General features: G+C 31.0%; 9 protein-coding genes across 9 annotated transcripts; 2 read left to right on the top strand and 7 right to left on the bottom strand.

The window, feature by feature from the left end:
* Positions 1-46: 46 nt before the first annotated feature.
* Positions 47-2,455, bottom strand: VPS16 (tethering complex subunit VPS16; the record flags this gene model as incomplete). The annotated part of the gene is made up of 1 exon (XM_001642547.1): positions 47-2,455. The coding sequence occupies one exon, from the start codon at positions 2,453-2,455 to the stop codon at positions 47-49; it is 2,409 nt and encodes an 802-aa protein (XP_001642597.1).
* Positions 2,456-2,757: 302 nt separating this feature from the next.
* On the top strand, positions 2,758-3,048 carry ELC1 (elongin C; the record flags this gene model as incomplete). Its single annotated transcript, XM_001642546.1, has 1 exon — positions 2,758-3,048. The coding sequence occupies one exon, from the start codon at positions 2,758-2,760 to the stop codon at positions 3,046-3,048; it is 291 nt and encodes a 96-aa protein (XP_001642596.1).
* Positions 3,049-3,137: 89 nt separating this feature from the next.
* On the bottom strand, positions 3,138-4,349 carry RMD5 (ubiquitin-protein ligase RMD5; the record flags this gene model as incomplete). The annotated part of the gene is made up of 1 exon (XM_001642545.1): positions 3,138-4,349. One exon carries the CDS (start codon positions 4,347-4,349, stop codon positions 3,138-3,140), a length of 1,212 nt encoding a protein of 403 aa, XP_001642595.1.
* Positions 4,350-5,063: 714 nt separating this feature from the next.
* Positions 5,064-5,354, bottom strand: SGF11 (SAGA histone acetyltransferase complex subunit SGF11; the record flags this gene model as incomplete). The annotated part of the gene is made up of 1 exon (XM_001642544.1): positions 5,064-5,354. One exon carries the CDS (start codon positions 5,352-5,354, stop codon positions 5,064-5,066), a length of 291 nt encoding a protein of 96 aa, XP_001642594.1.
* Positions 5,355-6,183: 829 nt separating this feature from the next.
* CTA1 (catalase A) lies at positions 6,184-7,719 on the bottom strand (the record flags this gene model as incomplete). Its single annotated transcript, XM_001642543.1, has 1 exon — positions 6,184-7,719. One exon carries the CDS (start codon positions 7,717-7,719, stop codon positions 6,184-6,186), a length of 1,536 nt encoding a protein of 511 aa, XP_001642593.1.
* A 2,283-nt stretch (positions 7,720-10,002) lies between these two features.
* Positions 10,003-11,268, bottom strand: CAM1 (translation elongation factor EF1B gamma; the record flags this gene model as incomplete). Its single annotated transcript, XM_001642542.1, has 1 exon — positions 10,003-11,268. One exon carries the CDS (start codon positions 11,266-11,268, stop codon positions 10,003-10,005), a length of 1,266 nt encoding a protein of 421 aa, XP_001642592.1.
* Positions 11,269-20,527: 9,259 nt separating this feature from the next.
* DIG1 (Dig1p) lies at positions 20,528-22,033 on the top strand (the record flags this gene model as incomplete). Its single annotated transcript, XM_001642541.1, has 1 exon — positions 20,528-22,033. The coding sequence occupies one exon, from the start codon at positions 20,528-20,530 to the stop codon at positions 22,031-22,033; it is 1,506 nt and encodes a 501-aa protein (XP_001642591.1).
* Positions 22,034-22,450: 417 nt separating this feature from the next.
* ARL3 (Arf family GTPase ARL3) lies at positions 22,451-23,050 on the bottom strand (the record flags this gene model as incomplete). Its single annotated transcript, XM_001642540.1, has 1 exon — positions 22,451-23,050. One exon carries the CDS (start codon positions 23,048-23,050, stop codon positions 22,451-22,453), a length of 600 nt encoding a protein of 199 aa, XP_001642590.1.
* Positions 23,051-23,710: 660 nt separating this feature from the next.
* On the bottom strand, positions 23,711-24,433 carry OAZ1 (Oaz1p; the record flags this gene model as incomplete). The annotated part of the gene is made up of 1 exon (XM_001642539.1): positions 23,711-24,433. One exon carries the CDS (start codon positions 24,431-24,433, stop codon positions 23,711-23,713), a length of 723 nt encoding a protein of 240 aa, XP_001642589.1.
* Between the last annotated feature and the right edge of the window lie 469 nt (positions 24,434-24,902).

The raw sequence follows: 24,902 nt of genomic DNA, 5'->3' as shown, positions 1-24,902 counted from the left end.
ATTACTATTCATATGTGTTTCCCATATTTTATTTATTTGATAATATTTAAATGGCTCCAATAATTTCATTTATCAATTTCTTTAAATGTGTCTGATCTGCTGGGACTAATTTGAAAATTTCTCTCAAACCTCCAATATCACGTTCTTTCTTTGCAATTTGTACAGCTTCCTGATAACTGTTACATTCTAGATACATTTTTTTCTTTTGTTCATAGGAAATTCCTGAAATCATATTAATGTATATGACAGCTTCCTTTTCATATTTCTTTTTCATTAAGTACTTGTAAAACGGTAAATACCCAATCGGTGATCTCCTCTCAGATGCAAATTGTTGTAATTCATCAAACCTTTTTCCATCAATTAAAACTTTACATTTAGTATGATAGAATCTTTTATCACTAATTTTAAATTCTTTAACAAGTTCATGAACATATCGATCTTGCTTCATCTCTATCAATTTACCCAGAGTTGCACCAAGAGATAATTCATTAAAGTTTTCATTGAATATACCTGATAGATTATCTTGGTACTTCCAAAGACTTTCTTCCTTTTTAAACAAATCAACTTCGTGTTTCAATAAGTGGTCATGTTGATAGTGGTTATATAAATCCTTGATTTGTGATAAAAATGGCTGTATCGTTCTCTGTTTTTTACTTTGTTCTAATATAAGTTGTCCTAAATCAAAAAATCTGTCTGTTTGTCTATAATAATCAAATAAAAATTCTTCATGAAGAAAAGATTGTGAATATAAGAATAATTGATTATCTGGCATGTCCAATGTTAGAAGTTTTGTAAATTGTGATAATGTTAAACTAGTTTGACATTTCAACAAAAATGATAGTACCAGTTCTGGGCAATTAGTTTTTAATGCTTCCTCCAGTGCTACGTTATTTTCATCCATTTCAAGAAGTTCCACAATTTTCAGCTGTGGATTTCTTTCCATTAAGGCTATACCTTTAGCCAGTTTAAATCTTCCTTCAAGATAAGAAACATGTACAATATCATTCAAACTTATCATTTCTGAAAATTTAATAACTTTAAGCTGGTTTTTGATAATAGTTAATAATTCATCATCTTCCATGTCTGATGATAATCGTATTTTTGATACAGCCCAATGTTTGAAAAGAATAGAAAATTTGGAGGCATCATTTAGTAATTCACAAACTTTGACTGCTTCATAATATTTATGACGAGTTAAAAGCAAATTGAGGATTCTACCACTCTTCATATGACAATATTCATCAATAGTAATAAAAAATCCGTAACTACGTATAGTATTCAATAATGTAATTAGTCTGCACGCTTCAACGAATATATTTGAATCAAATGTATTTTTATCTAATGACGCTTTTCCAAATGCTGCTGCACTTAATAATTTCTTCTGTATTGTAATATCGAACTCATGTTTAGCTGCATCGATACATTCTAATACAGCTACCTTTAAATCAATCAATCTTAAATTTGCAATTGATTTTGGAGCATGATTGCTCAACAAATCTAGAGAATCTAGAAGAATTGCAGCCGGTTCCGTAGACCCTATTCTAAATATATTAGCTGTAGATTGTGGAACTCTGGAGACCAAATGAACTTTTTCTTTAGTAATAACCTTTAAACCGTCAATCTCTGTAGCTATGCTTGTGATATTATTAGGATACCAAAATGAAATATAAGTATTCCCAGGTCCATATATTTTGATTTCATCAGTAAATGAACATACAATGCTGTCATCACTACACCATTTAATATCAGTTGGAATAACTTCTAAATCATGCTCTAATAATGCGGTTGAAGGGTCCTTGAAGACCCTTAGTTTGTTAAATTTTAAATTGTAAAGGCATACAAATCCAGAGTTCGATATTTCTACCCTATGCCATTGGCTTTTTAAAATGTTTGAAAGTATGCGTTTTTCTATCACAAATTCCAATACATCATTAATATCTAGTAGTATTATCTTATTGAGATTGCAATTCCAATGATTTTTGGTCAATATAGTAAAAGAGCCTTCATTTTTGTAAAGAAGGTTTAATTTATCATTGTTTAAAACCTGATAAATATCCTGAGTTTCCTTCGTTAATATAGTTCCATTTTTGTAATCCCATATAGCTCCATTCAATTTATTTGAAACATCAAATTCTTCAATCTCTAATGGTAAGTAATTTTTTACAACATTAATTGTCTTGGAAGTTACTATAACTAATTCTTCATTTTCATTAAATTCTAATTTGACTATCTCTCCAAATTTCTTCTTGGATAAGCTCAATAATAATGATCCAGTATAATCAAAGATTTCTATAGTATCAGGTGTGGATATAACGACAGTACTTGTTGAGAAAACTGTTTCATGCTGTTGCTTCTGTTGTTTATCAATAGAAGGCCACTCCAATCCACAAATCTCTCTATTTCTATAAAAAATATCTTGCAGTTTCTCCCAATTAAAACATGGATTCTCTATCATATTGAATCTTGAATAAACCCAATCCTTCCTAATATGCACTAAAATGTTAAATTGGCTACAGAATTACCTAAAACAATCTGCAAACCTCTCAATTACCTCTTTAAATTTCCCTTTTCATATTATAATTTTATATTAAGGTATATTGAAATTTTAATATCTTTTTGAAATATTGATATCATTAGAATAAAATGTATTAAAAACTATATAGGTTAAGTTAATTTATACAATTAAAAAGTTAGTTTGAAAGATAAGGAGATGAGATTGTCTCTAGGATATCCGGTACAAGTATTTGTTTAAGTGTGATGGATTCGGTTGTTTTAATATCCAAGGATCAGATTGAATTTGAGATTTCAAAAGAATCTGCAATATTATCACCTACTTTAAAGACCATGCTTGAAGGTCCATTTATTGAAAAAAATGGTAAGATTGAGCTTAATGATATAGAATCAGAGGTTTTATCTAAAATTATTGATTTTTTGAATTATAAGCTTAAATATAAGGATGTCGATTCCAACACTGATATACCTGAGTTTGAAATACCGACTGAAATGTCACTTGAATTATTATTAGCTGCTGATTATTTGCAGTTATAGAGATGAAACATTATTAATCAATTGAACAAGATGGAGAGAGTTATATATTATTGTTTTGAATATTAATATGTCATTGAAAATCGTATACACTATATCATTATAAAATTTACCTTTCTAGTTTTAGCTATCATGGCATTTACAGGACAATATGGACACTTGAATGAAGTTGTACCATTTTTAGACAGTTTATCTAACGCTTTTTTAGATATGATATGATGGCATGGCAATGAATAAGGAGGGTTATCTTCTGTAGTTTCCTCTTTAAGAACTGGGCATATGAATATCGGATGGAAATTAGATAATAATTTTGGTAATTTAACATCAAAAGGTAATTCATCCTTGGTTGTCCAATCTACATTTAAGGATGATCTAATATTTTTGTATTTGAAGAAGAATTGGAAGGATATTATACCACTTAATACAATTAAAAATAATGAGGAATCGAATGGCAATTTATCCGCTTGACAATAATCCTTTGAAAAGATTGATATACATTTTCTAGATTGCTCATAAATTAATTCTTCAATATTCTCCACTCTTTGTTTAATATAAACCTTCGTTATTAAAGGAGATAGTTTTGTCATGACCTTATTTATTTTATTTTCAAACAAAGTTGTTGGTATACCATTTTTCATATAATCATAAATTTCTAAAGCGTCATTACGTTTAACTAGGATCATTATATTTAAAACGAATAATTCAAAATGCAAATCTGTGCCATTTTGGCACCAATCTATACAGCTTTTAGTATCATAATTTTTTAAATCCTGTATAATTTGCCCCATTGAAATGTACATGCCTGCAATTTTTGTATCGACCCCATAAATTTCATTAATGTAGTTAACCATTTCATCAGTATCCTTGATTGAAATATTACTCAAGCCATATCTAGAAATATGGAAACCTATAGCTTTATCGATATAAGGTTTTGCATCTTTCGAGATTTTATTGACATATACTTCATCTAAGTCGAATTGACGTAATTCTTTCATTATATTTCTATTAAATTTTGAATATTGGTTTGATGATAATTTCACGTTTTTATGAATATTTGAATCCCATTGTTGATGAACTTTACTTAATTTGTCTATGACTAAAGATCTTTTTTTGGATAACTTCTTATCATCTGAATTATTCTCTAAATCTTGTAAATATTTATTCCAGTGAGCCTTCATTTTTCTTAATTGAGTCTTAAATTCCTGAGTATCATCTAAGCATTTTTTTGATAAAGATGCAGTAAGAGTTTCATCTGTGAACAACTTAGGGTATTCATTATTCAAGGTATTCAATAGTTCAGACATTTTCGGTATTTCCTGATATAAAGTTACAGAGCTAAGTGTGAGATTGTCAAATACAGTCTGTGCAAATGTATTTTGGGATGTTTTTTCTTGATTTCGAAAATGATGTTATATTAAAATACAATGAATATATAGAAATATGCACATATGAAATCAATATTTCACAGATACGTACTCTACAATTCTATAAACATATGCTAATTAAACTATAAGTGTTAGATCATTAAAAATTATAATCATAGGCTTCTTTCCACCTATCTTGCACTCCTTCCCTTTATATATTCTTTTTATATCTTCTGCATTCTATGCAAGGGAATTTCGAAGTTCGAATTTTGAAATTCGAAATAAAATGCAAAATAAATATAATCACGTGACATGGAAGGAAGGTAAGAGAAGACGTTACCCGCCTTTGATTCTTGGCTCTAACTTCTTTTTCGTTTCTTTTTCTTTTCTTCGATTCATCGATTCTTTGATCTCGTACTAATAAGTTGATGGATGAGAGAGAATAGTGGATGATTGATATATCAAACCATCTATTGATGCACCGATAGCTATATATATGACAATACAAGGAGGGATGGGGACACTTTATCGTTGGCAATTGATTATTGGCATCAGACTGTTTGGCCGCTGTCTATCGATTTGATTAAAATAATACAAAATAAAAAAAAATAAACTTGAGATAATACAGTATAATGTAGTACAATGCTCTGAGAATCAACGACGTTGCCTACTATTCAGACATCTTTGTAAGTGAGCAGCAAACCTGTTTGCTGAAACATCTCTACCACAATTTTTACAATGGAAATATTGTGATGAATCTTGTTGTTTAGTGTTACCGTTTATATCAATATTACCATTTGGATCGATGCTGTATTGCTTTAGTTGTGGGTACCTTGATTGCATTTGTTTTTGATGTACTACTTCTCTGGAAACTATATCTTGTATCATTGTTGAAATTAAGTTTTCATATATCGAAATTGACATGGAATCTATACTTTGTGTCATTATTCTTCTTCTTATTATTATTATTATTGTTGTTTCTGTTATTATTTTCCAGTTAAGAAATAGGTTTCCTAAAATATCCGTCTATATCTGATTCCAGCAGTCCTCTCTTCCCAATTTCTTGTAATCCTCTTAGCCCTACCTCTATCGTGGCCAAAGGTACAATAAGTAACAACCAAATATAGATTCCAATAAAACACTCTATACTAATTCAAGTGTCTAATTTATACAAATGTATCAAATCATGTACTCTTTGACATTCAATCATTTACTGCGAAATGTCCTGATCCCGATGCTTGTTCACAGAACAATTTTTCATCCATTTTTTTTTTCTTTCTTCGTTACATAGATACTTTTAGAGTTTAGAAAGTTAGTAACAGTGGTGATGACGATAATGACGGTAAAACGGGTAGAAAATGTAAGGAATATAGTAAATGATCGCTGCTATGGATGTGTTTCTGCAAAAGTCAATGCATATGTTCCATTTTGATTTATCGACATAATAAAAATAAATGGACTTCATAATGTTTTAAACATAATTCATTAAACAAATAAATATAAAAGAAATAAATAAATATAAATAAATTTAAGGAATAAAAATAAAATAAAATGCAATGTACAGTTAGGTAAGGTAATCAACATGTATAACTCATACTTGGCCTTTTTAAAGGATAACGGTTTTCAGGTAGAGAAACGAAATAATATTATGTTTTTTTTTCTTATAACCAGGATAATGTAGTCAGTACAAACATTTGATTTCAACAAACTTTAAGTTTGATATAATTTCAACTTACAATTTTGTATTCTTTTTACTTATAGTTATAGCATTATTTTAAAATTTAGATTTGGCAACATTGTTGGCACATTGTTCAGATTCAGATCTAATAGCTTCAGCTAAACCTTCATCAACACGGGCAAACAAGGCATATGTACGTTCCCTAATTTCTTTGGTAGCAGAACAAACGTGGACAGCAATGTTATGAGCCAACTTTTGTTGTTCACCAGGGGTTCTACCCAAAACTTTGTATAACTCACGTGCTTGAACAAAATCACCATCACCTGGAGAAGTTGCCCAGTGGAAAGGAACAGCTGGACCATTCCATACTTCTTGATGTTGTTGGATTGGCTTGTCCTTTTGGATGTATTGATATGGCTTAGAAGTTGCCAAATAGTTTGGTTCACTACCCAAATTACCGTTGACAGTCATTGGACCATCTCTAATAGCTGGGTTGAAGAATTTAGATGCGTATGGACAGTTAACAGGAACTTGATGATAGTTTGGACCAATTCTGTAACGATGGGCATCGGCATAAGAAAACAATCTAGCTTGCAAAACAGGGTCAGCAGAAGCTTCTTGATATGGAACAGTATTACTTGGTGCAAATGCAGCTTGTTCGATTTGAGCAAAGTAGTTTTCTGGGTTTTCGTTCAAAACTAATTTACCGACACGACGCAATGGGAAATCCTTGTGTGGCCAAACTTTAGTCAAATCGAAGACAGAAAATGATAATTTTTGAGCTTGTTCCTCAGTCATAGTTTGAATATGAACAGTCCAAGAAGGAGCGTTACCACTTTGAATATTTTCAAACAAATCTTGTTGGGCATGATCTGGGTTTTCACCACCCATTTTAGTAGCTTCTTCATTAGTCAAATTCTTAATACCTTGGTCTGTGATTAAATGGACTTGGACATAATACCAATCACCATTCTTGTTAGACCACTTGTAAGTGTGACCGGAATAACCGTTCATGTTTCTGTAAGTAGCAGGAGTACCACGATCACTGAATAAGATCATAACTTGATGGATGGCAACTTGATTTTCTGGAGTAGTCCAGAAATCCCAAGCTGCATTAGCATCCTTCAAATTAGTTTGAGGGTTTCTCTTTTGGGTATGAATAAAATGTGGGAATTTTGAAGGATCTCTGATGAAGAAAACAGGGGTGTTGTTATAAACCCAATCCAAGTTACCTTCTTCAGTATAAAACTTGGTGGCGAAACCTCTTGGATCTCTTGCAGAATCAGCAGAGCCCTTTTCACCACCAACTGTAGAGAATCTTGTTAAACATCTAGTTCTTTTACCAATGGTATCGAACATTGCCGAACCACAGACATCTGTAATATCATCGGTGACTTCGAAATAACCAAAGGCACCGGAACCATGAGCATGAGGGTTTCTTTCAGGGACTCTTTCTCTGTTGAAATGAGCCAAAGAATCTAACAAGTTAAAATCTTGTAACAACAATGGACCATGTTGGCCGACACGTTGGGTAGCAAAAGGTTCATTAATTGGTTGACCGTTAGAATTGGTAACAATTCTGTCTGATCTTACATCAGACGTATTAGTATTATCAGCACCTCTTCCTGACATTATTGAATATAACTATTTGTTAGAATTGTAAAAGTAATTAAGAAGGGGGGAAAAAAAGTTAAGCGTATGAGTCTTCTAGTACTGAGAGAACCGAACCACAAAACACTGATATGCGCTAACACTATTGAAATATGTAATTTAAAGTTAAGCCGAAGTAAATTAAATATAGTTTTAACAATAAAGAATAAGATTATAATCTACAGTGTTAGATATTATGGATATTTATATAGTTAATTTAAGAATCCACAAAAAAAATCAAATCAAATCAAGTTAAGTTAAGTTAGGTTAGGTTAAGCTGATAGCTGATAGCTGACTCGAGAAAATTGAATCAAAGTGAAAAGAAGGAGATTGATGAGAAACTAGAGAGAGATTTAATATCAATATACCTGTTTTTTTATTCAATCGGAGTTAGTGGAACTAAACGAACAAGAGAGAGAGGAAAAGAGGTATTATCAATTCATTCATTACTAATTGACGGTCAGAACAACAATAACAATAACAATAACAATAAATTAATATTAAATGAAAAAGGTCCCCATAAATTAGGGATCGTTTAGTTCTGGGGAGGACTAATACACAGCACAGCGTACATAAAACTGCGAAACAAGGTAACAAAAAAAGAGAACAACTAGAATAAGATATGACGAATATTCCTATTTTCTGTTGTAATGTATTGTATTGTATTGTATTGTATTGTATTCTATTCATAATCAATTGGTGAAATCTAGAACATTCATAATCATTACTATCGATGTTTTGAGGGTACTGATGGATATACTTTTTAATACACTCTTGGTAATACAAAACATGGTATGGGGAGGATGGGGTGACGAATTGGAGTTCTTTCAGATTGTGATTTGTGCGGGATGATCCCTGGCGGGGAAGGGGAGAAGGGTTGGTGGAAACTTGTGGTAATGAAAAATGAGGTTAAGGCCTTTAGTACTCATGTTTGGCTTTGCCTGCATATACTAACGTAGCTATTGCAGTGATGTTGGACTGCCCTACATCGTTAAAGAGACGTGTAGGTGCCGAAGGCGGGGGAGGGGGGGAGGGGGGAGACCGGATCGAGACAGGCAGGCAGACGAACGGACGGACGGACGGACGGACGGACGGTGATTCACGATGGTTCAGGTTAGCCGTATGTGGATATTCGGAAGGAGAAGAAGGTGAAATAAAACGTAGGGCGAAGATATTAAGGCCATATGATTTTGTAATTTATGATGTTGTAGGGATACATGCATCTATTGGTAGTAGTGGAAAATAAAAAAAAAATAAAAAAAAAAAAAGGACAGACACAAAATTAAATTCTAAACTAGACTAGACTAGACTAAACCCCGTCCACAGGTCCATTAGTCCCTCTATGTCCGTTACATCCATCCACTGTGTGTGTTTTTATTTTCAAACTTCAACAGATCTCTCTAACCAAGAGGTTGGTAGCCGTATGAACACGTAGTTGAGTTTACGGTAGAGAAAGAGAAATTAGAATTTAATAATTCTAATTCCCTAAGATCTTTGTTTTTTGCACTGGCATCTCCGCCGCCCCCTAATTATTTCTTATGGGCCAGTTTCCTTCCAATACAAGGAAGCAACACACAGCCATTCACTTTCTTACACAACTCCGCTGTTATTGTTTGTCCTCATTATTTTGCCTTCATCTTGTCTCTGGTAAATATACATATATGCTCACCTACCTATATCTAAGTTGTGAGTGTATCTCTCTCTATTCTAGAACAAAAACTTCACTTGCACTTGCACTTGCACTTGCAGATACATCTCTCCTATCTTGATTATATAATTAATTAAAAGAATTAATTTGACGTAGTGCTTTTACTTTTAGGGGAGAAACACCATCAAATGTTAATATCTCAGCAGAAATAAGGCAGTCATATATTTGAGGTATATATCTTAAAATGTGCTCCATGTGTTTTCTTTCCTCGTTGTACGGAACAGGGGCTCTGTACCTCTCCTTTTCCGGTATGTGCACCTTATTAAAAGAAGTCACATCAAAGAAGTCACATCAAAGAAGTCTCTACGAATCATTGGAGAGAAATTGTATATGAGAAGATGAGGGCATTACCGGATTTAACATAATACGTAGTTGGCAAATAGATAGTCACACATACATGTATATCAAGATACCCGACCATTAACTTCTTGAGAAGAAAGTCGAGAGAGGAATAAATAAAAAAATAAATAAATGAAGATGGGTAGTTTTTATTTCAGGGATAAATAAAAAAAAGTTATAAAAATTACGTAATATCAGATTGCATTTGCCTGACTCTTTTATTTCAAGACTTTACCATCAACAATTTCCTTAGAGACACCACCAGCAACAACTGGTTTATCCCAAGCCCACATGTTGTTAACGAATTCCTTTTCTTCTTCGTTAGTTGGGTCCAACTTGGTGTAACTGTAAGATTCCCAATCTGGGGCAACATCAAAGGCTGGAACATTATCTTGACCTCTAACCATAACAGCACCAATGATACCGTTGTTGTTGTTTTCACCATAGACAACCATGGAACCGAACATGTACTTGGTAGAAGCAGACAATCTGTTGAAGAAACCACCGATCAAGTTGTTAGACATGAAGGTTTGGGTCAATTCATCATTGTACTTGTATTCAACCTTCCACAAAGAGTATTCTTCTGGGTTGTAATGTTCCCAGAACCATGGCAAAGCAACTGGTCTGGTATCCTCGTTGGAGTATTGTCTCTTCCATTCATCTAAGACGAAAGTGGATCTACCTAGAGCTTCCAAAGGATGCTTTGGTTTCTTTTCAGCTGGTGGGGCAGCTTCAGCATCGGCGGTTTCCTTCTTAGCTTTTGAGGTTTGGGAAGCGGCAGCTGGAGCAGCAGCAGCAGCAGGTTTCTTTTCCTTCTTGCTCTTGTTCTGTGGTGGTTCTAACTGTTTTTCAATAAATTTGAAGTCAGTCATTTCATCCTTCAAATAGTTGGAGTTAATCACTGTATTGAACCATCTGACAATAGCAGGGTTTTGAGCTCTCCATTCTACGCCAAACAAGTAATTGAACCCTCTAACGAAGGAAGCAGCGGCAACTAGATCTGCAATGGTAATATCTTCAGTGACCAAATATGTGTATTCTTTTAATCTGGCCTCAAAGATATCAGTGATTTTCTTAATTTGGACCAAAGCAGCATCAACATTTTTCTTATTGTATGGGACATCACCTCTTAGAGGAGCAAATGCATTCAGCAATTGGATCAATAAATCAGAATTGGCTAATGATTGCCATCTGATAATTTGAGATTGAATCTTGAAGTTGTCAGCAGGCCCCAATAATTTTCTTTTGATTTTTTCATTATTGGATAAATTAATTAAATAGTAATTAATTGCCATAGATTCAGTTAATTTAAACCCAGTAGCGTCATAGAATGCTGGTAATTTCTTCAAAGGGAAGATAGAACCGAATCTTTCAGCGTCGGTATCTGGATCGACAACTTTAACATCCAATTCCAATTGTTTTACCAATGTTCTTGGAACAAGACCTCTAATTCTGAAGTTAGAATATAATACTCCTTTTGACATATTTGATTCTTATATTTCCCGCAACACCCAAAAAGAAACCTTCTTTTCCAGTACTGTGACCTGATCTTCTAAAATTGAGCAAAAAAGAAAAATTTTTCTAACATTGGTTGAAAATATCAATAATATAGTTTTATTTTATCAATGATATTAACCTTGTTTCAAAGTTTTTTAACCATTTCGTTAATTAATCATTATCAGTTCAATTGATTAATAATAAGTTTCCTTTGCTCTTACGAAATAACAACGCTGATGTTCGTATCAAACGCTAAAATTAGGCTCGTGTTCATGATTGGAAAATGTACACAGAGAACCGTATGTATGGAAACAACCAACTGCGATGATAATGTAGAATTGTTGAATCACACAGCTGGAATCATTTGTTTAAGATTACAGGAAGAAAGACTACAATAGCTAAATGAAATTACTGAAGTTTGATGAGTTGAGCCTTCAGGGCTTGATCAAAGATTATATCTTTAAAATGTCGATTGCTTGAATGTTACCAATACCTAAAGTCCTGAACATCTAATATAATTCTGAGCGGTAGTTACAAATATAGTTAAAAATTGACATTGTGCTATAAACATTAGCGAGCTTGCGGTAGAAATCGGGACAACTAAATTGATCCTGAAAATCCAGCGTTGATAGAAATTTGGGCCCAGATCTGAACAAGAATAAACATTTTCAATCTAAGTTGTTAGAAATCGAAAACATGTGATCAAATTAGTTGGTTTCGATAAATTAGAGGAAAGTAGTAACCAGTTTCTCCAGTCACCATATATGCCGTTTGGGTTGGTAAAGTTTTCTGTCAAAGTTAATAGATATAAACTCAATGAATAGCAAGGTATTTATTGCAATGGGCAAACAAGTGCGAGTCCACAATTATAGTACCAATAGTAAATGGTATTCCGACAATGGTATAAACAAACTTACACCAGATTCACTTCCCATCAAATATTAGTTAACAAATAAGACCAAAATCTATAAAACCCTTTAAAACTTCAGGAAGTAGAGCTTGACTGGTCCAAATTATATCACCTAATATACATAGCTATGTGTCAACGTTACTTCTAAATTGTTCATAATGATGTCAAAATGTTATATTCATGTCATTTTCACATGTAGTTTATACATAGTAGGCAGACTACCTCTTGAACCAATTTATTAAAAAAAAAAGGGTGATCTAATATTTTCATTCTGCCACTTTAACAATTAAGGCGATTTCTCTTTCCCTAATTGTCCGGCCATTCCATACGGTACCACAACCAATGTTACTAAATACCGTATCAAATTATATCCGTTAAAAATAAATTGATTGACTGAACCCTATTACAAAAAAGAACCGACATATTTACACTTTATATTTTTGACGTAATTTTGTAAAATATACGGATTAATTTTCTACAGGGGTAATTTAGGACAAAGAAAAAGAGAATGATTGCGTATTTTTGCAGAAGGACACTATACAGATATCGGAAAAGGATGCCTATTAACACTTGTACAGATCTTCATTTATTACTCACTAAAATACTGAACAACTATATAGTTGTGATGATGTATTGGTCTAATGAAGCGCTGCTTGTATTGTCTGAATCAAAAATTACATTGTTTCATCTGGTTTACATTTCAATAATCGATGGGATGAGATGAGATGAGATGGCTTTTCAGATCATATATTGAATCTGATTAAACCTAAAGGCTACAGTTATTCTCATGTAGTTCAAAATGTACCTGTAAGTCAACTATCTATCGACTTTCAAACTCTAGAACATAGTACAAGTAACCGTTTATGTAACTTATTAGTCAATTATGGCTAGTTATCTTTGACATAATATGAAAGGCCAAAATTAATGGAATTTAACGACATAACATTTAAGATTTGTTTGAGTAATAAGTGATATTTTCAAATATGGCGGTCTAAGCAGAACTGCGAAACGTTGAAATAGATTTCTTGAATAGAAAGAAGTGTATAAATAAAAAGATATTTAAGAACTTCAATATAATTGGATTTCTAAGCACTATTTTCATATCAGTAATATTGTTTCTTGATGATGCAATTAGTAAGAATAAAGATGGTTATCTTGGAAAATCCGAATATTAGAAATTGATATTGCTGATATTATGCTATAGTAGTTTCAACTAATAATAGATCAACTAAAACAAAAAAATATACTGACCAATTAGAATAAACAATCGGACAAATCAACGGAGAAGTAAAGTAAAATCAAATAAATAATGTTTTAAATAAGAATACTATTTCTAACAATGATTAGTATGGTTAATATAGAGAGATAAAGAAGAGAAAGTTAAAATTTCCAATTGAAGTTAAACATTAGAAATTAATAAGAATTTAAGCTGGTTAAATTATCACAGCAACGACAAACAAGTAGGAAAAACTTTAATTGATTTCTTTTTCTGTTTTCAATTCAATACAGAAAATTTCCATCAGCTTCACTTCTTGATTTTTTTGAAAATTGTTTAACAATAAAAAATATTTTATAGCCTGAACAAAATTCCAGATAAATACTGTTAGAAGCTATATGTAACATATACGTACACTGGAATCACTTGTTTTACTATAATGATGTAGTTTAAAAAGGTTGTACATGAATGAAGTGTAATGACGGATTAATGAGATCATGCATAAATTTTCTGTTTCATCTTCAACCTCAAATTGTCGGACCTTCCATTGTTTAAATGAAATTTTGCATAATTGGGTGAAAAAAAATCGGCGAAATAAAGAACAAAGAATTTGATCTAGAAAAAATTACATTGTTTAATGCATAGTTTTCTAAGGATTTCTGAATAATTTCACTGTAATGTCCTAATAAAAATGTATTCCTGTATAGGAAAAATGAATACAGGCTATACTAATTCAATCTAGAAAAGGCTAATTTCTTTTTTTTCCTGTTCTTTTTATTTCAGTTAAGGATTATTAACAATTTCCTCTACGAAGAAAAAGATCCAGGCAAGAGCCTATTATTGGAAGGAAATTTCTAAAAATATTTCTTTTGATCACATGATACATATGTCATATTTTAAACCCTAATGATATTTTAATATGACTTTAATAAAGTTTATAGAAACAATATAATTACTTTAACTAATTTCAGTAAATCAAAATCAAATTAAAGTTCTATCCTGTCAAACCTTGTAAACTTCAATCTCTCTAGAAATACATACGGAAATAATGGACATAATTTCGAGCTTATCAAAATTAATACGGCCACTGGGTAAATACCTTAAGCACTATTTGAATCAAGGGAGGATTCAATTATACCATATACTGGTTTTTGTTTCTATAACGGCAATTGTTGCTGAAAGATCAACTTCTAGATTTACCATGACACACACACACTCTCTCTCTCCTTAGTAGTCAATCTGACTACCTTCGAATGCTCAAATATATTTTGAGCATACATGAAGCTTTGAGAAATATTACTTGAGAAGAGATTTACATAAATTCGTATATATCTGGCAAACAGTACAACTTATTGAAATTATATCAATATGAATAAATGCAGTCGTCATCAGCGTCAGTGAAAACGCCTTAATTTCCTGCCCTATATTATTTGGTTAGCTTTACGAATGCACTTCCCTGTTTTCAAATGGGCTTTTTGATCTATCCAAAATAGTCGTGCTGAACTTCTGGAAATTAAAACGTCCGGTCATTTCTCCTTCCAGTTAAATTTTAAGCAAGTGTATTCCTTGTACAAATCTTTCCTCTTAAGAAAGCCCTCTTAGTATCAAAATTTTATCCGGAAGAAGGAAAAACTCTTTATTTTCCTTTATAATATAGTTAGCGAAGACAAGGTCTGATGTTTATAACCGTGATAAAGGAAAAAAACTACGTAGAGATTATAGCTTATTAATGATATTGTCACTATATAATTAATATGATGAACAAAATCCCGAAAAGCTAAAATAATAATTGAACATCTAGATACTAGACTACATAAGATTTATAGCAAAACGAAGACAAATGCAGATTAGATGATCTAAACGCATCATCAAACTACCGTAGAAGAAAGTGATTACCTATTATTAGTTTATTAAATAATTTGTTCATCCAGTTAATTATCTATTCAAAGTTACCCATTGTGGTTCTTGTTTGTTTTGAAAGCAATAGTTATCTTGGTTCAACAAATTAAATCCTATTTATTTCATTTTGATTTATTGTACTAAATTCACGAGAAGTCTGAATAAGTATTCAATTCAAATTGCGAGCATGAAACTGAATAAAAGGGGAGGGGGCAGTGAGTCCGGTTTCTTTGTTTGAATTGGTATTAATATTGGCTATTTCAATAATACTTTTTAGACCTTAATTAAGCAATAATAAGTTTAGGGAAATTCAATTGTTAATATCAATGACAGAAAACAGTTCTATGATTGTTGTTGTTTTGTATTTAAAATTTAAAATAGGGATTATAAGATCCTATTCTTTACGGATACTGTCTTGATTGCAAAAATATCTTTTTTGAAGATACATCAGAACATTTCGATTCTTGTCTTTACCTAAGTTGATCATATCATTATAATGATAATATTGATTAAGAAAACTTTAAATCTATTATTGTGTACGTCACTGGCGTTAGACAAAAAATACGCAACTCCCTATTAGATGAAGATAGTCGTTTTACATACAATTACTAGCGTTATTTTATTTACTTTGTTTACTTTTGTTTTATTTAAATTTGTTGATATGCATATGAACGATGCATACATCAACTTTATCAATCATAATGTTAAAAATAGTCTTATTTGTAAAGGACCCCTTTATTTTAAAATTATTTAACTAACTAAACTCTTGATTCATTAAATTAATCTTTATGGCTATGATGGTTACAGATTTTATGATGTCACTATTATGTAGTTTTCATTATTTACAAGAGAAAAGTCAGCATACCAGTTGTGGACCGTTTTTACTTAAACGATCTTTTTTGTTGCCTTAGCTACACATGTTTCACTTGTCTAGTCAAAAAAATAACACTCTAATAATAAATCAGCCCAGAAATTAAGCAACAATCATCAAAATAGACTATTTTCTAGCGGGGAAGCAAGGGTATTTAATATTAAGTTGCTTGAATTGTCGGTGCTGGGTTATCTCTTTATTTGGTTGCTGTTCTTGAAACTTGAAAAGTGATTAATCTTTTCAATCTCAGTAAATAACCGGTGTAACAGAAGTTTTCATTCATGTTATGTATATTTCCCTACTTTATATGTGTATACCTCAAAACTTAAGTAATCTCTCTTCTGGTGTTCTCCCTGCTGTCTCTACGACAATATAAAGGTAATTAAAATACAGAGGGTTTGGATTATACACATGAATTTTTCCACTAACAACTGCTTGTACTGGATTATTTTTAATTTTCCAATACAAATAGAAATTCAACCGTTTTACATTAGGATAAACTTAAAAGATAATAACAGAACTTAGCCTAGATTTAATTAACATTTCTAAGCAAAGCGACAAATAGCTCCTCACTGTTTTAGTTTCTATCTATTAAGATATTGTTCTATTGTTTTACATTTGTCAAGAAAAAAACTTGAAATGATGAGTTTGCTGTCCATCTGATGAGAGCCTTCGGTGAACAGCAATATTATGTAAAGTACACTTCAATTTAATTAAAACTTCTTCCGATTGAATAAATTGAGTTAGGAAAAAACCTGTAGTAGAAATTCCGATGATATCGTTCTTAGTTGCTCTTAAGATAAAGCCTTAGTATATCGAGATTAGATTCTGGTGATGATGTTTTTTTCTTTCAATACATACACCTATCATTTGTATCTAACAAATGATTATCAGAGCAAGCAAGGGAAAGGAAGAAATAACCACCACAGTGATTTAATAGTTTATAATGGCGGATCAGAGAAAAAAAACAGAATAGAATAGACAGCTTGTTGTATTTTTTAAATTAAGTACAATTGGCTTCTATGTATGTACGTACTTACCTAAAAAACCAACAAAATTTGCTAAAAAAAATATACAACACGACATTTATACAAGCTGCTAAAACAGAGGGAAAGAGAGCTCTACACAAGAAAATGTAATATAATTTAGGACATTGATTGAATTAAACTTAGTTGACAAAACAAAACAGTAACACAGAACATTGCAAGCACCTCATTATATTACTGGGGTTAATAAGGGGAAATTAAACTAGCTAATACGTATATCTATCTCTATCAAAACTTTTCAAAATTTTCATACATATATACCTTTTATTCATCACCTAAGACAAACAAAGAAATCCGTACTTAGTGGATGAAATGCTAAAACCTTTAAAAAATGATTATTCAGTAAAATATACAGTATGAATCTTGAAATGATAGTTCAGTTCAATCAACAATTTAATTGGAATTGGGATTGGGATTAGGATTAGGATTAGGACTGAATTTTATTGTAAACAACCATTTCGCGACTTGACTAATATGTACGTCTATGGTTGCTATTGAAGACTTGGACAATAAATCTATCAGAGAGAAGACTACATTAGTAATATGACAACTTCAAATGCTGCTTTTTGTTATTGTTGTTGTTGTTGTAATACTCTTTTGAGGTTATGTGGTATGGATAGAAATATAATATAATATAATAGAATAGAATAGAATAGAAGAGCATATATATAAACCATCCAAATAGCCAAAAGTACTGTTGGTGGTTACTGAAGAAAAAAAGGCGAAAAGAAGTATAGACGTACATAGACGTACAGACGTACACATGTACTTGTGTTTCTATTTTATTCACAAGGAAAGAACTTTTTTAATTAGAATGTCTAACAAATTATCTTAGAAACTAACAGTTTCAAAATATAAATAATCGGACCGTATTAGGATAGTTTTTTATAAACCTGAAACATCAAGATTTCCAATCGTAACATACCTAAAACTCTAAGCTAATTTTATAATATAATTAATTCATTTACTCATTTCGTTAGTTGACTTAATCAGTTTAATTCAATTAGACGTTTAAGTGGACTAACCACATAATTACTATTGTTTCTACGTTAGCATTAGCGTTTCTTGGTTTGATGTTTTTGCTGTTACTTATTGCAAGTGTCTCTCTCTTCGCTCTCTTTCTCTATGAATAATTCGAACAAAAATAAGATGTTGTGTAAGAACAGTATAGATTTCGTTGATTTAATTAAGAGTTTGTTCCAGTTAAGTAGTATAATATATTCAAAATGATGATGGATAAATGAGGATGATGCCTTTTTTAATGGATTTTCCAAGTAAGGAACCGGTGAGGCAGGAGAGTTTTTTTCGATCCTCTCTCTAAAACATTTCGAAATATAACAAAATGTTTTGTAATTTATTTTTTTTTTTTAGAAATTTACCTATTCCTTCTTGAAAACCCAATTATGGTTATCAGGTAGATTACAATGATGATGATAATGATGATGTGTTTCCAGTTATTTCGTTGCCTCATACCTAAAAGAAAGTAGGTGAAGAAGATAAACTTAGTACAATATAATTTTCAATAGCCTATTTTTTATTGTCAAATTTAGCAGAAGTAACAAGTGAAACTTGAAATCGGTTTCTATAACTAAAAGGGAGATTAAGTGTATGTACCACAAACAAGAATAATCACTAATTGAAATGTTTGATGTTGCCTTTAGGTGTAATATACTTGTGTTACAATTTTGTTTATTGTTTTTTTGTTTTTTTATAATCCTTCCTTCTTTCCTTGCTTCCTTATGATTTTCAGTGTAAGCAATCCCAAGCATTCAAAACTCAAGCTAAAGCACGAAGTCAAGTTAAAAATAAAGTAGGATACAGTTCAATCAATCATGTTTCGTGTATGCTTCTATTTCTTTCATAGGACTATCTGTAAACTATAGGTGTAAATTATGGTTTTCCCTTGCATTAAATCATCCAACCCATTATTTCACAATTGAAATTGAAATTTGGATTGGCAAAATTCTTTTAACATATAAAGGAATCCAAAATCTAGATAAAAACTATAAAGCTAAAATTAATATTCCTTAAATTTTTAAAAACAATACATAATTTAATGTCATTTCTATTTTAACGTCATTTATATTTACATATACATAACCTTAATTTTTATTCTAAAAAAAGTATCGTAATCAACTAAATAAATAAATAGATAAAGCTTTTTGGTAACTAATAAAAGTTATCATAAGTGAAATTCTTCAAAAATAAAAAAATACAAGAAATCATTACAAAGGAACTTACTGTAAAAAGGGTAAAGATTCCTTTATCTTTCATTTATCTATTATACTCACAAGACAATAACAATAGTATTAGTAAGAGAATATATTCCACATTAGAAAATACTGGATATTAATTTCAATCTCATTACTACTATCATTATTATTTCACCCCTTCCTTCATTTACAGAGACAATAAAGCGACACGCTATTGTTGATCTAATCTGGTACAAGTCGACATCAAATCTGTTTACATCATTTCAATCATACCAGAAAATTAGAATATAAACACAGACATCCATTTGCTCAAATCGTTGCTCTATTTTATCCTTCCATCAAGTCGTGAAGAATAAATATCAATACAAATCAGAACAACAATAAAAACAACAGTTCTAGTTACACCAAGTTATCATTGTCTACCCGATCAATAATAACAACAAATATAACAAGGCACTTATTGACTGGATCAAACAATATACGTTTACTATTTTACAATCAATCTCACTCATTTCATTTAGAGATTAGCTAAAGTCTAACCTGTCTTCAATCGCTAAAAAGAAGGTTATTTGGTTGTCCATAATATATCCTTCCTTCATTTTAAGTCAAACATAACAATTCTAATTCTAGAATTGCAAACAGTGGACTTTCTACACACAGTTTCTCTCACAAGGATACTACAAGTTTGGCTATTCTAATAAGTTTAGCTTAACTTAACTTTACTGTTCACCTACTTTATTCTCCTTCATCATAGAATTGAAACTAAATAAAAAAAATTTTCGTTTGCTTCTTTTGGCGACAACCTAATTTCTCTGTTTGTCTGTCATTTTACCGAAATCAAAATTTTTCCTTTTTGAGCTCGATTTTGATTTCGATTTCTAATTCGAATTCGAATTCAGTTTTCTAGCCTTAGAAGAAACAAAGTAGTTACCTGACGATAACAACAACAACAACAACAACAACACACCTATTGATTCCTGTTTTGTATTGTTTTATTTTATTTTATTTTATTTTGAATTATTTTGAATTATTTTGTTTCTCAAATTTTTTTTTTTTTTGTTTGATTTGATTTTTCACTACAATACTTCATAATGAGTGACATTCCTGGTTTGGTAAAACAAGAACAATCTAGTGAAAAAAATATAACAAGTGAGAATAATACTAAAAATCAAATAGAAACTCAAACTATTTCAAGATCATCAAGTTTTGATGAACAATTGAAAGATTCTGATAATATTAAGAAAATAGGTATTTTATGTGTCTCTCCAGGTTTAGATACTGATAGAATGGATAGCCATAAATTAAGCACTATAAAAATTTCAAAAGATATTGAAAAATCTCAAAAGGAAACAATTATGAATCAATTATCTTCAAATGCTAATGAAGATGCTACCAACACAGTTGGTACAACTAGCGTAACTTTAGAAATTGATTCAATGAATAATTCCAATGCTAACGGTACTGGTAATTTGTCAACCCCTGTTACTGAAAGGACAGATTTATCAACAAACTCCTTACCTTCATCTTTGACTTCTGCCTCCTCAGGAAAGGAAAGCTTTAATGAAACTGATTTGAAAACTTTGAGTAAAATATCTTTGAAAAGGAAAAGAATACCTTCTCCTTTAAACTTATCAAAGTCTTATGATCATTATTCTGCAACTACTTCGGATGCTACTCCAATTAATCAAGATTATAATAGTAATAGCAGTAATAGCAATATTGGTGGTCATACTATTAATGGTAATTCGAAATCAACTTATCAAAGTGCTCCTCCTCATATCACTAAACATGTTATTAGAAAAAAACCAAGAGTTCAATATTTAGGCAAATCTACTGGTATTCCAAATGCAAGACAAATGAGATCAATGCAAATGTACCCTTCATATAATCAGAGATCAAGAACTCCTTATGGTCAGTTTTATCCGAATCTCATGATGGACCCTTACATGTCTCCTTATCATGGTCAGATGTCTGGGTATCCACTGAGAACTCCTTTTCAAAGTCAATTTAATCCACAATTCTTTGGATATCCAAGAACTGCAGTACCGTACACTTCTCAATCTCAGTATTATAAAGATTTCCCAAGAAATTCTGGATTAACAAGTCCAGCTGGTTCTAAAAATAACTCTCCTAATAGTCGTGGTCCAAGTTCTTCACCTTTAGGTTCTACTTCAAATATTAATGCATACTCTAGTAACCCATCTAGATACCAACAATCTTCGACAGAAATAAAATATTACGATGAGAACAAACAAAACATTGATAGAAATAATGATAATGATAATGCTAATAGTTCTGATGATAATGATGCTACAGGTGGAAATGATGAAGATGATGATGATGATGAAAATGATGAAAATACGGATTTAGCCATAGCTGCAGATGATGAACCACCTCAAGTTATTGCAGTCAACAATGACTCGTCTCAATCTTCATTGATGCAAGGTGAAATACGTCTATTAAGGCATACGTTTAGTTTTGAATTCCCATTAGCAACCACTACGTTTGAGAAAAAAATTGATAAGAAAATGTTTATGAGCATTTGTGATAAAGTTTGGGATGAATCGCAAATACTTTTTACAAGGGAAACTAGATAGAAGCATCGAATAAGCATTGACAATTAATTTTGTCTCATACATTAATATACAAAATTATGCATTATGATAAAAATATTCAACATCACTAAATATTAAATACTGTAATGATATCTATCTTTTTGATAAATATATAATCTCAGGATAAAAATAGAATGTAATATCAAAGTTTTTGAAACCATACTCTTTTTACAAATTTACTTGAAGATATATTATTCTTGTTATAAGCTCCCAGTAAAATATAAATCTGCTGTTAGATTTAGCATCTCAAGGCTAGCTTGGTCCGATGCTGTTGTCATGGTTATCTTCAATAATCAAAATATCCTTACATGATTTGATTATGGAATAGCATATGGATACACCCCACCGTTTTAAAACATTTTAAAGAATTATTATACTTTTGAATCTAACTGTTTGGGTTCATTTATAAATTGGAGGTCTACTTTCAATATTCCTTTTCAAACGAACGATCATCCATTCAGTTGATTCTTTTACACCATCTCCAGTCAGTGCACTGACTGGTAATACACGACTATCTCTAGCACTTAGATGTTCTGCAATTTTGTTAAATATCTGCTTAATATCTTGGATTTCCATAGTATCTGATTTATCTTGTTTGTTAGCTAGCATTAAAACAGGTACACCTTCAACTTCTTCATCCATAATGATCGACCTTAAGACTTCACTCCATTCATCTATACGAGATCTATCTGTACTGTCAACAACAAATATTATACCATGGCATTGGTGATAATATTCTGACCACATTGACCTTAAAGATTCTTGGCCACCAACATCCCAAAACTTAAGTACACAGCCTTTGTCATCCATTGGAATTTGAGCAACATTTTGACCCACAGTTGGAGCAATCTTTTCCAAACTTTTGGATGGCAAAGAGAATTCCTTTTTTAATGTCTCTAGATATGTTGTCTTACCTGCATTGTCTAATCCTAAAATCAAAATAGAATAATATTCTTTTTTATTCCAATTATTATACAATCCCCTAACCAAATGAAACATACTTTTATTTATCCTTTAATAATTAATCTCAATCAGGTCTAAGAAGAACTATAAAAAACACCTCAACTATTATGAATACCCTTCTAAATATCAAGATTGGACCAGTGAATTGATGATTCTAGCCCTCACTTCTTTACTTTAGTATCATCTAAACTTATCTTTGAATCTATGGACAGGTTGTAACTTTTTTAAATTGTATAGCTTTTTTTTCTTGATACTTGAGAGAAATCAAGAGAAGAGCGATACCCATTCTAAGAATGTTTGACGTAATTAAGAAGATAAGAACTAACAAATGGTAATAGATTAGCAAAGAACTGACTATTATTTAATGGTATTTGTATATTAGCAAGACTGGACACTAATTAGACTTTAAATACATTAAATCTTATTATAAGTTTAAATTTATCAAGCAACTCTGTGCATATCAATTCATATATATATACATAATCATGACTGAATTGAATAAAAAAATTAATTATAAAACTAAGATATATGTGTAATATCATGGCAAGTTGAATCTCAAGCCAAAAAAAATTATTAAAATATAGAAATGCTTCAGTGGGAAGACATAGAAGAACTGGAAATGGTGAGCAATGGGGAAAAAAAAAGAAAAATAGATAAATAGATGCAGTATGTGTGTTAATTGAAAAGAAAATTGAATTAACATTCAAATTCTATAATTACAAAATGCTCGTCCCCTAACATAAATTCGTTAAATTCATTACAATTGTCATTGTCATTTGATTGAATATTAGATCGGTCCTCATTAGGCACCAGTTTACCTCCGATCCAATTTAAATTTCTTAATAAAGTTGAGATGTTATCTATATCTGTACGATTAATATACAATCTTAACATTGTTAAATTCAAGGATTCTGCCAACTCTAATAAAGCTAATAACCATTCTTTACTATTCTGAGTCAACGCTTTCTTTTTCTCCAATTGAGTCGTACTGCTATCATCGATTTCGTTAACTTGTGGTAAAATTACATGGAAGTAGATGGAATCTGACTTGCACCAGATTAAATCTTTGAAAAATAATGGAAGATATACCAAAGTATATCGTGTTCCTAGCTTTCTCCAGTGATAATTCAAATTTGAGCTATTAAGTTTTCTTTCATGGATCAATGAATTCAATAAATTTCCAATATTTTTAACAATTAATTTTTGTAAAGATTTAAAATTTCGACTGTTTGAATAGAATGGCAAAATAAATTTTGATTCAGTCAATAAGATAATATCCCAAAAGAATTCAATCATTTCATTCTCTGAATAGTTTGAAGACAGTTGAATAGCGGTGTCACGCGCACCAATCTTTGAAATTATTATTATGGATAGAATAAACATAAAAGGAAGGATTACTATTATCATTATTATAATCATTTGAAGTTTTCCTTTTCATCAGACTAGTGATTGGGAATGTAAAAGCCATTGCAGACACTGAAGGTTGCAACAATTCATGCTGTACATCTTCTGTAGATAGTAATTGTAAAAGATGAGATTGTTTCTTAATTATAGAATCTTGAATACTCATTGTATGTTAATGTTTTAATATGAATGCTGATTGGAATAAATTCTATTGAGATGAAATATGGAATATGATTCTTCGATATTTTAATCCAGTTAAAATATAATATTCTGATGAACTGCTTTAAATGCTAAAATTCTCGAATCGCAGTTGTTCGACTTATTTCTCGTATGCTGAAACAAATAAGTAAAATAAAATTCTGATTAAAGGATTGATTTCCTGGCCCACAAACTTGGAGAATAATGTATTTATATATATATTCCGTAAACCAGGAGATGGAATGAAAATATATTTCTCTTCAAACGGCTTATACAGCAGTAGTGA

Source organism: Vanderwaltozyma polyspora, genomic scaffold (assembly GCF_000150035.1).
Source record: "Vanderwaltozyma polyspora DSM 70294 KpolScaffold333 genomic scaffold, whole genome shotgun sequence".
Classification (NCBI taxonomy): Eukaryota; Fungi; Ascomycota; class Saccharomycetes; order Saccharomycetales; family Saccharomycetaceae; genus Vanderwaltozyma; species Vanderwaltozyma polyspora.
The sequence above is the reverse complement of the archived record's forward strand: the minus strand, read 5'-3'. Positions and strand labels throughout refer to the sequence as shown.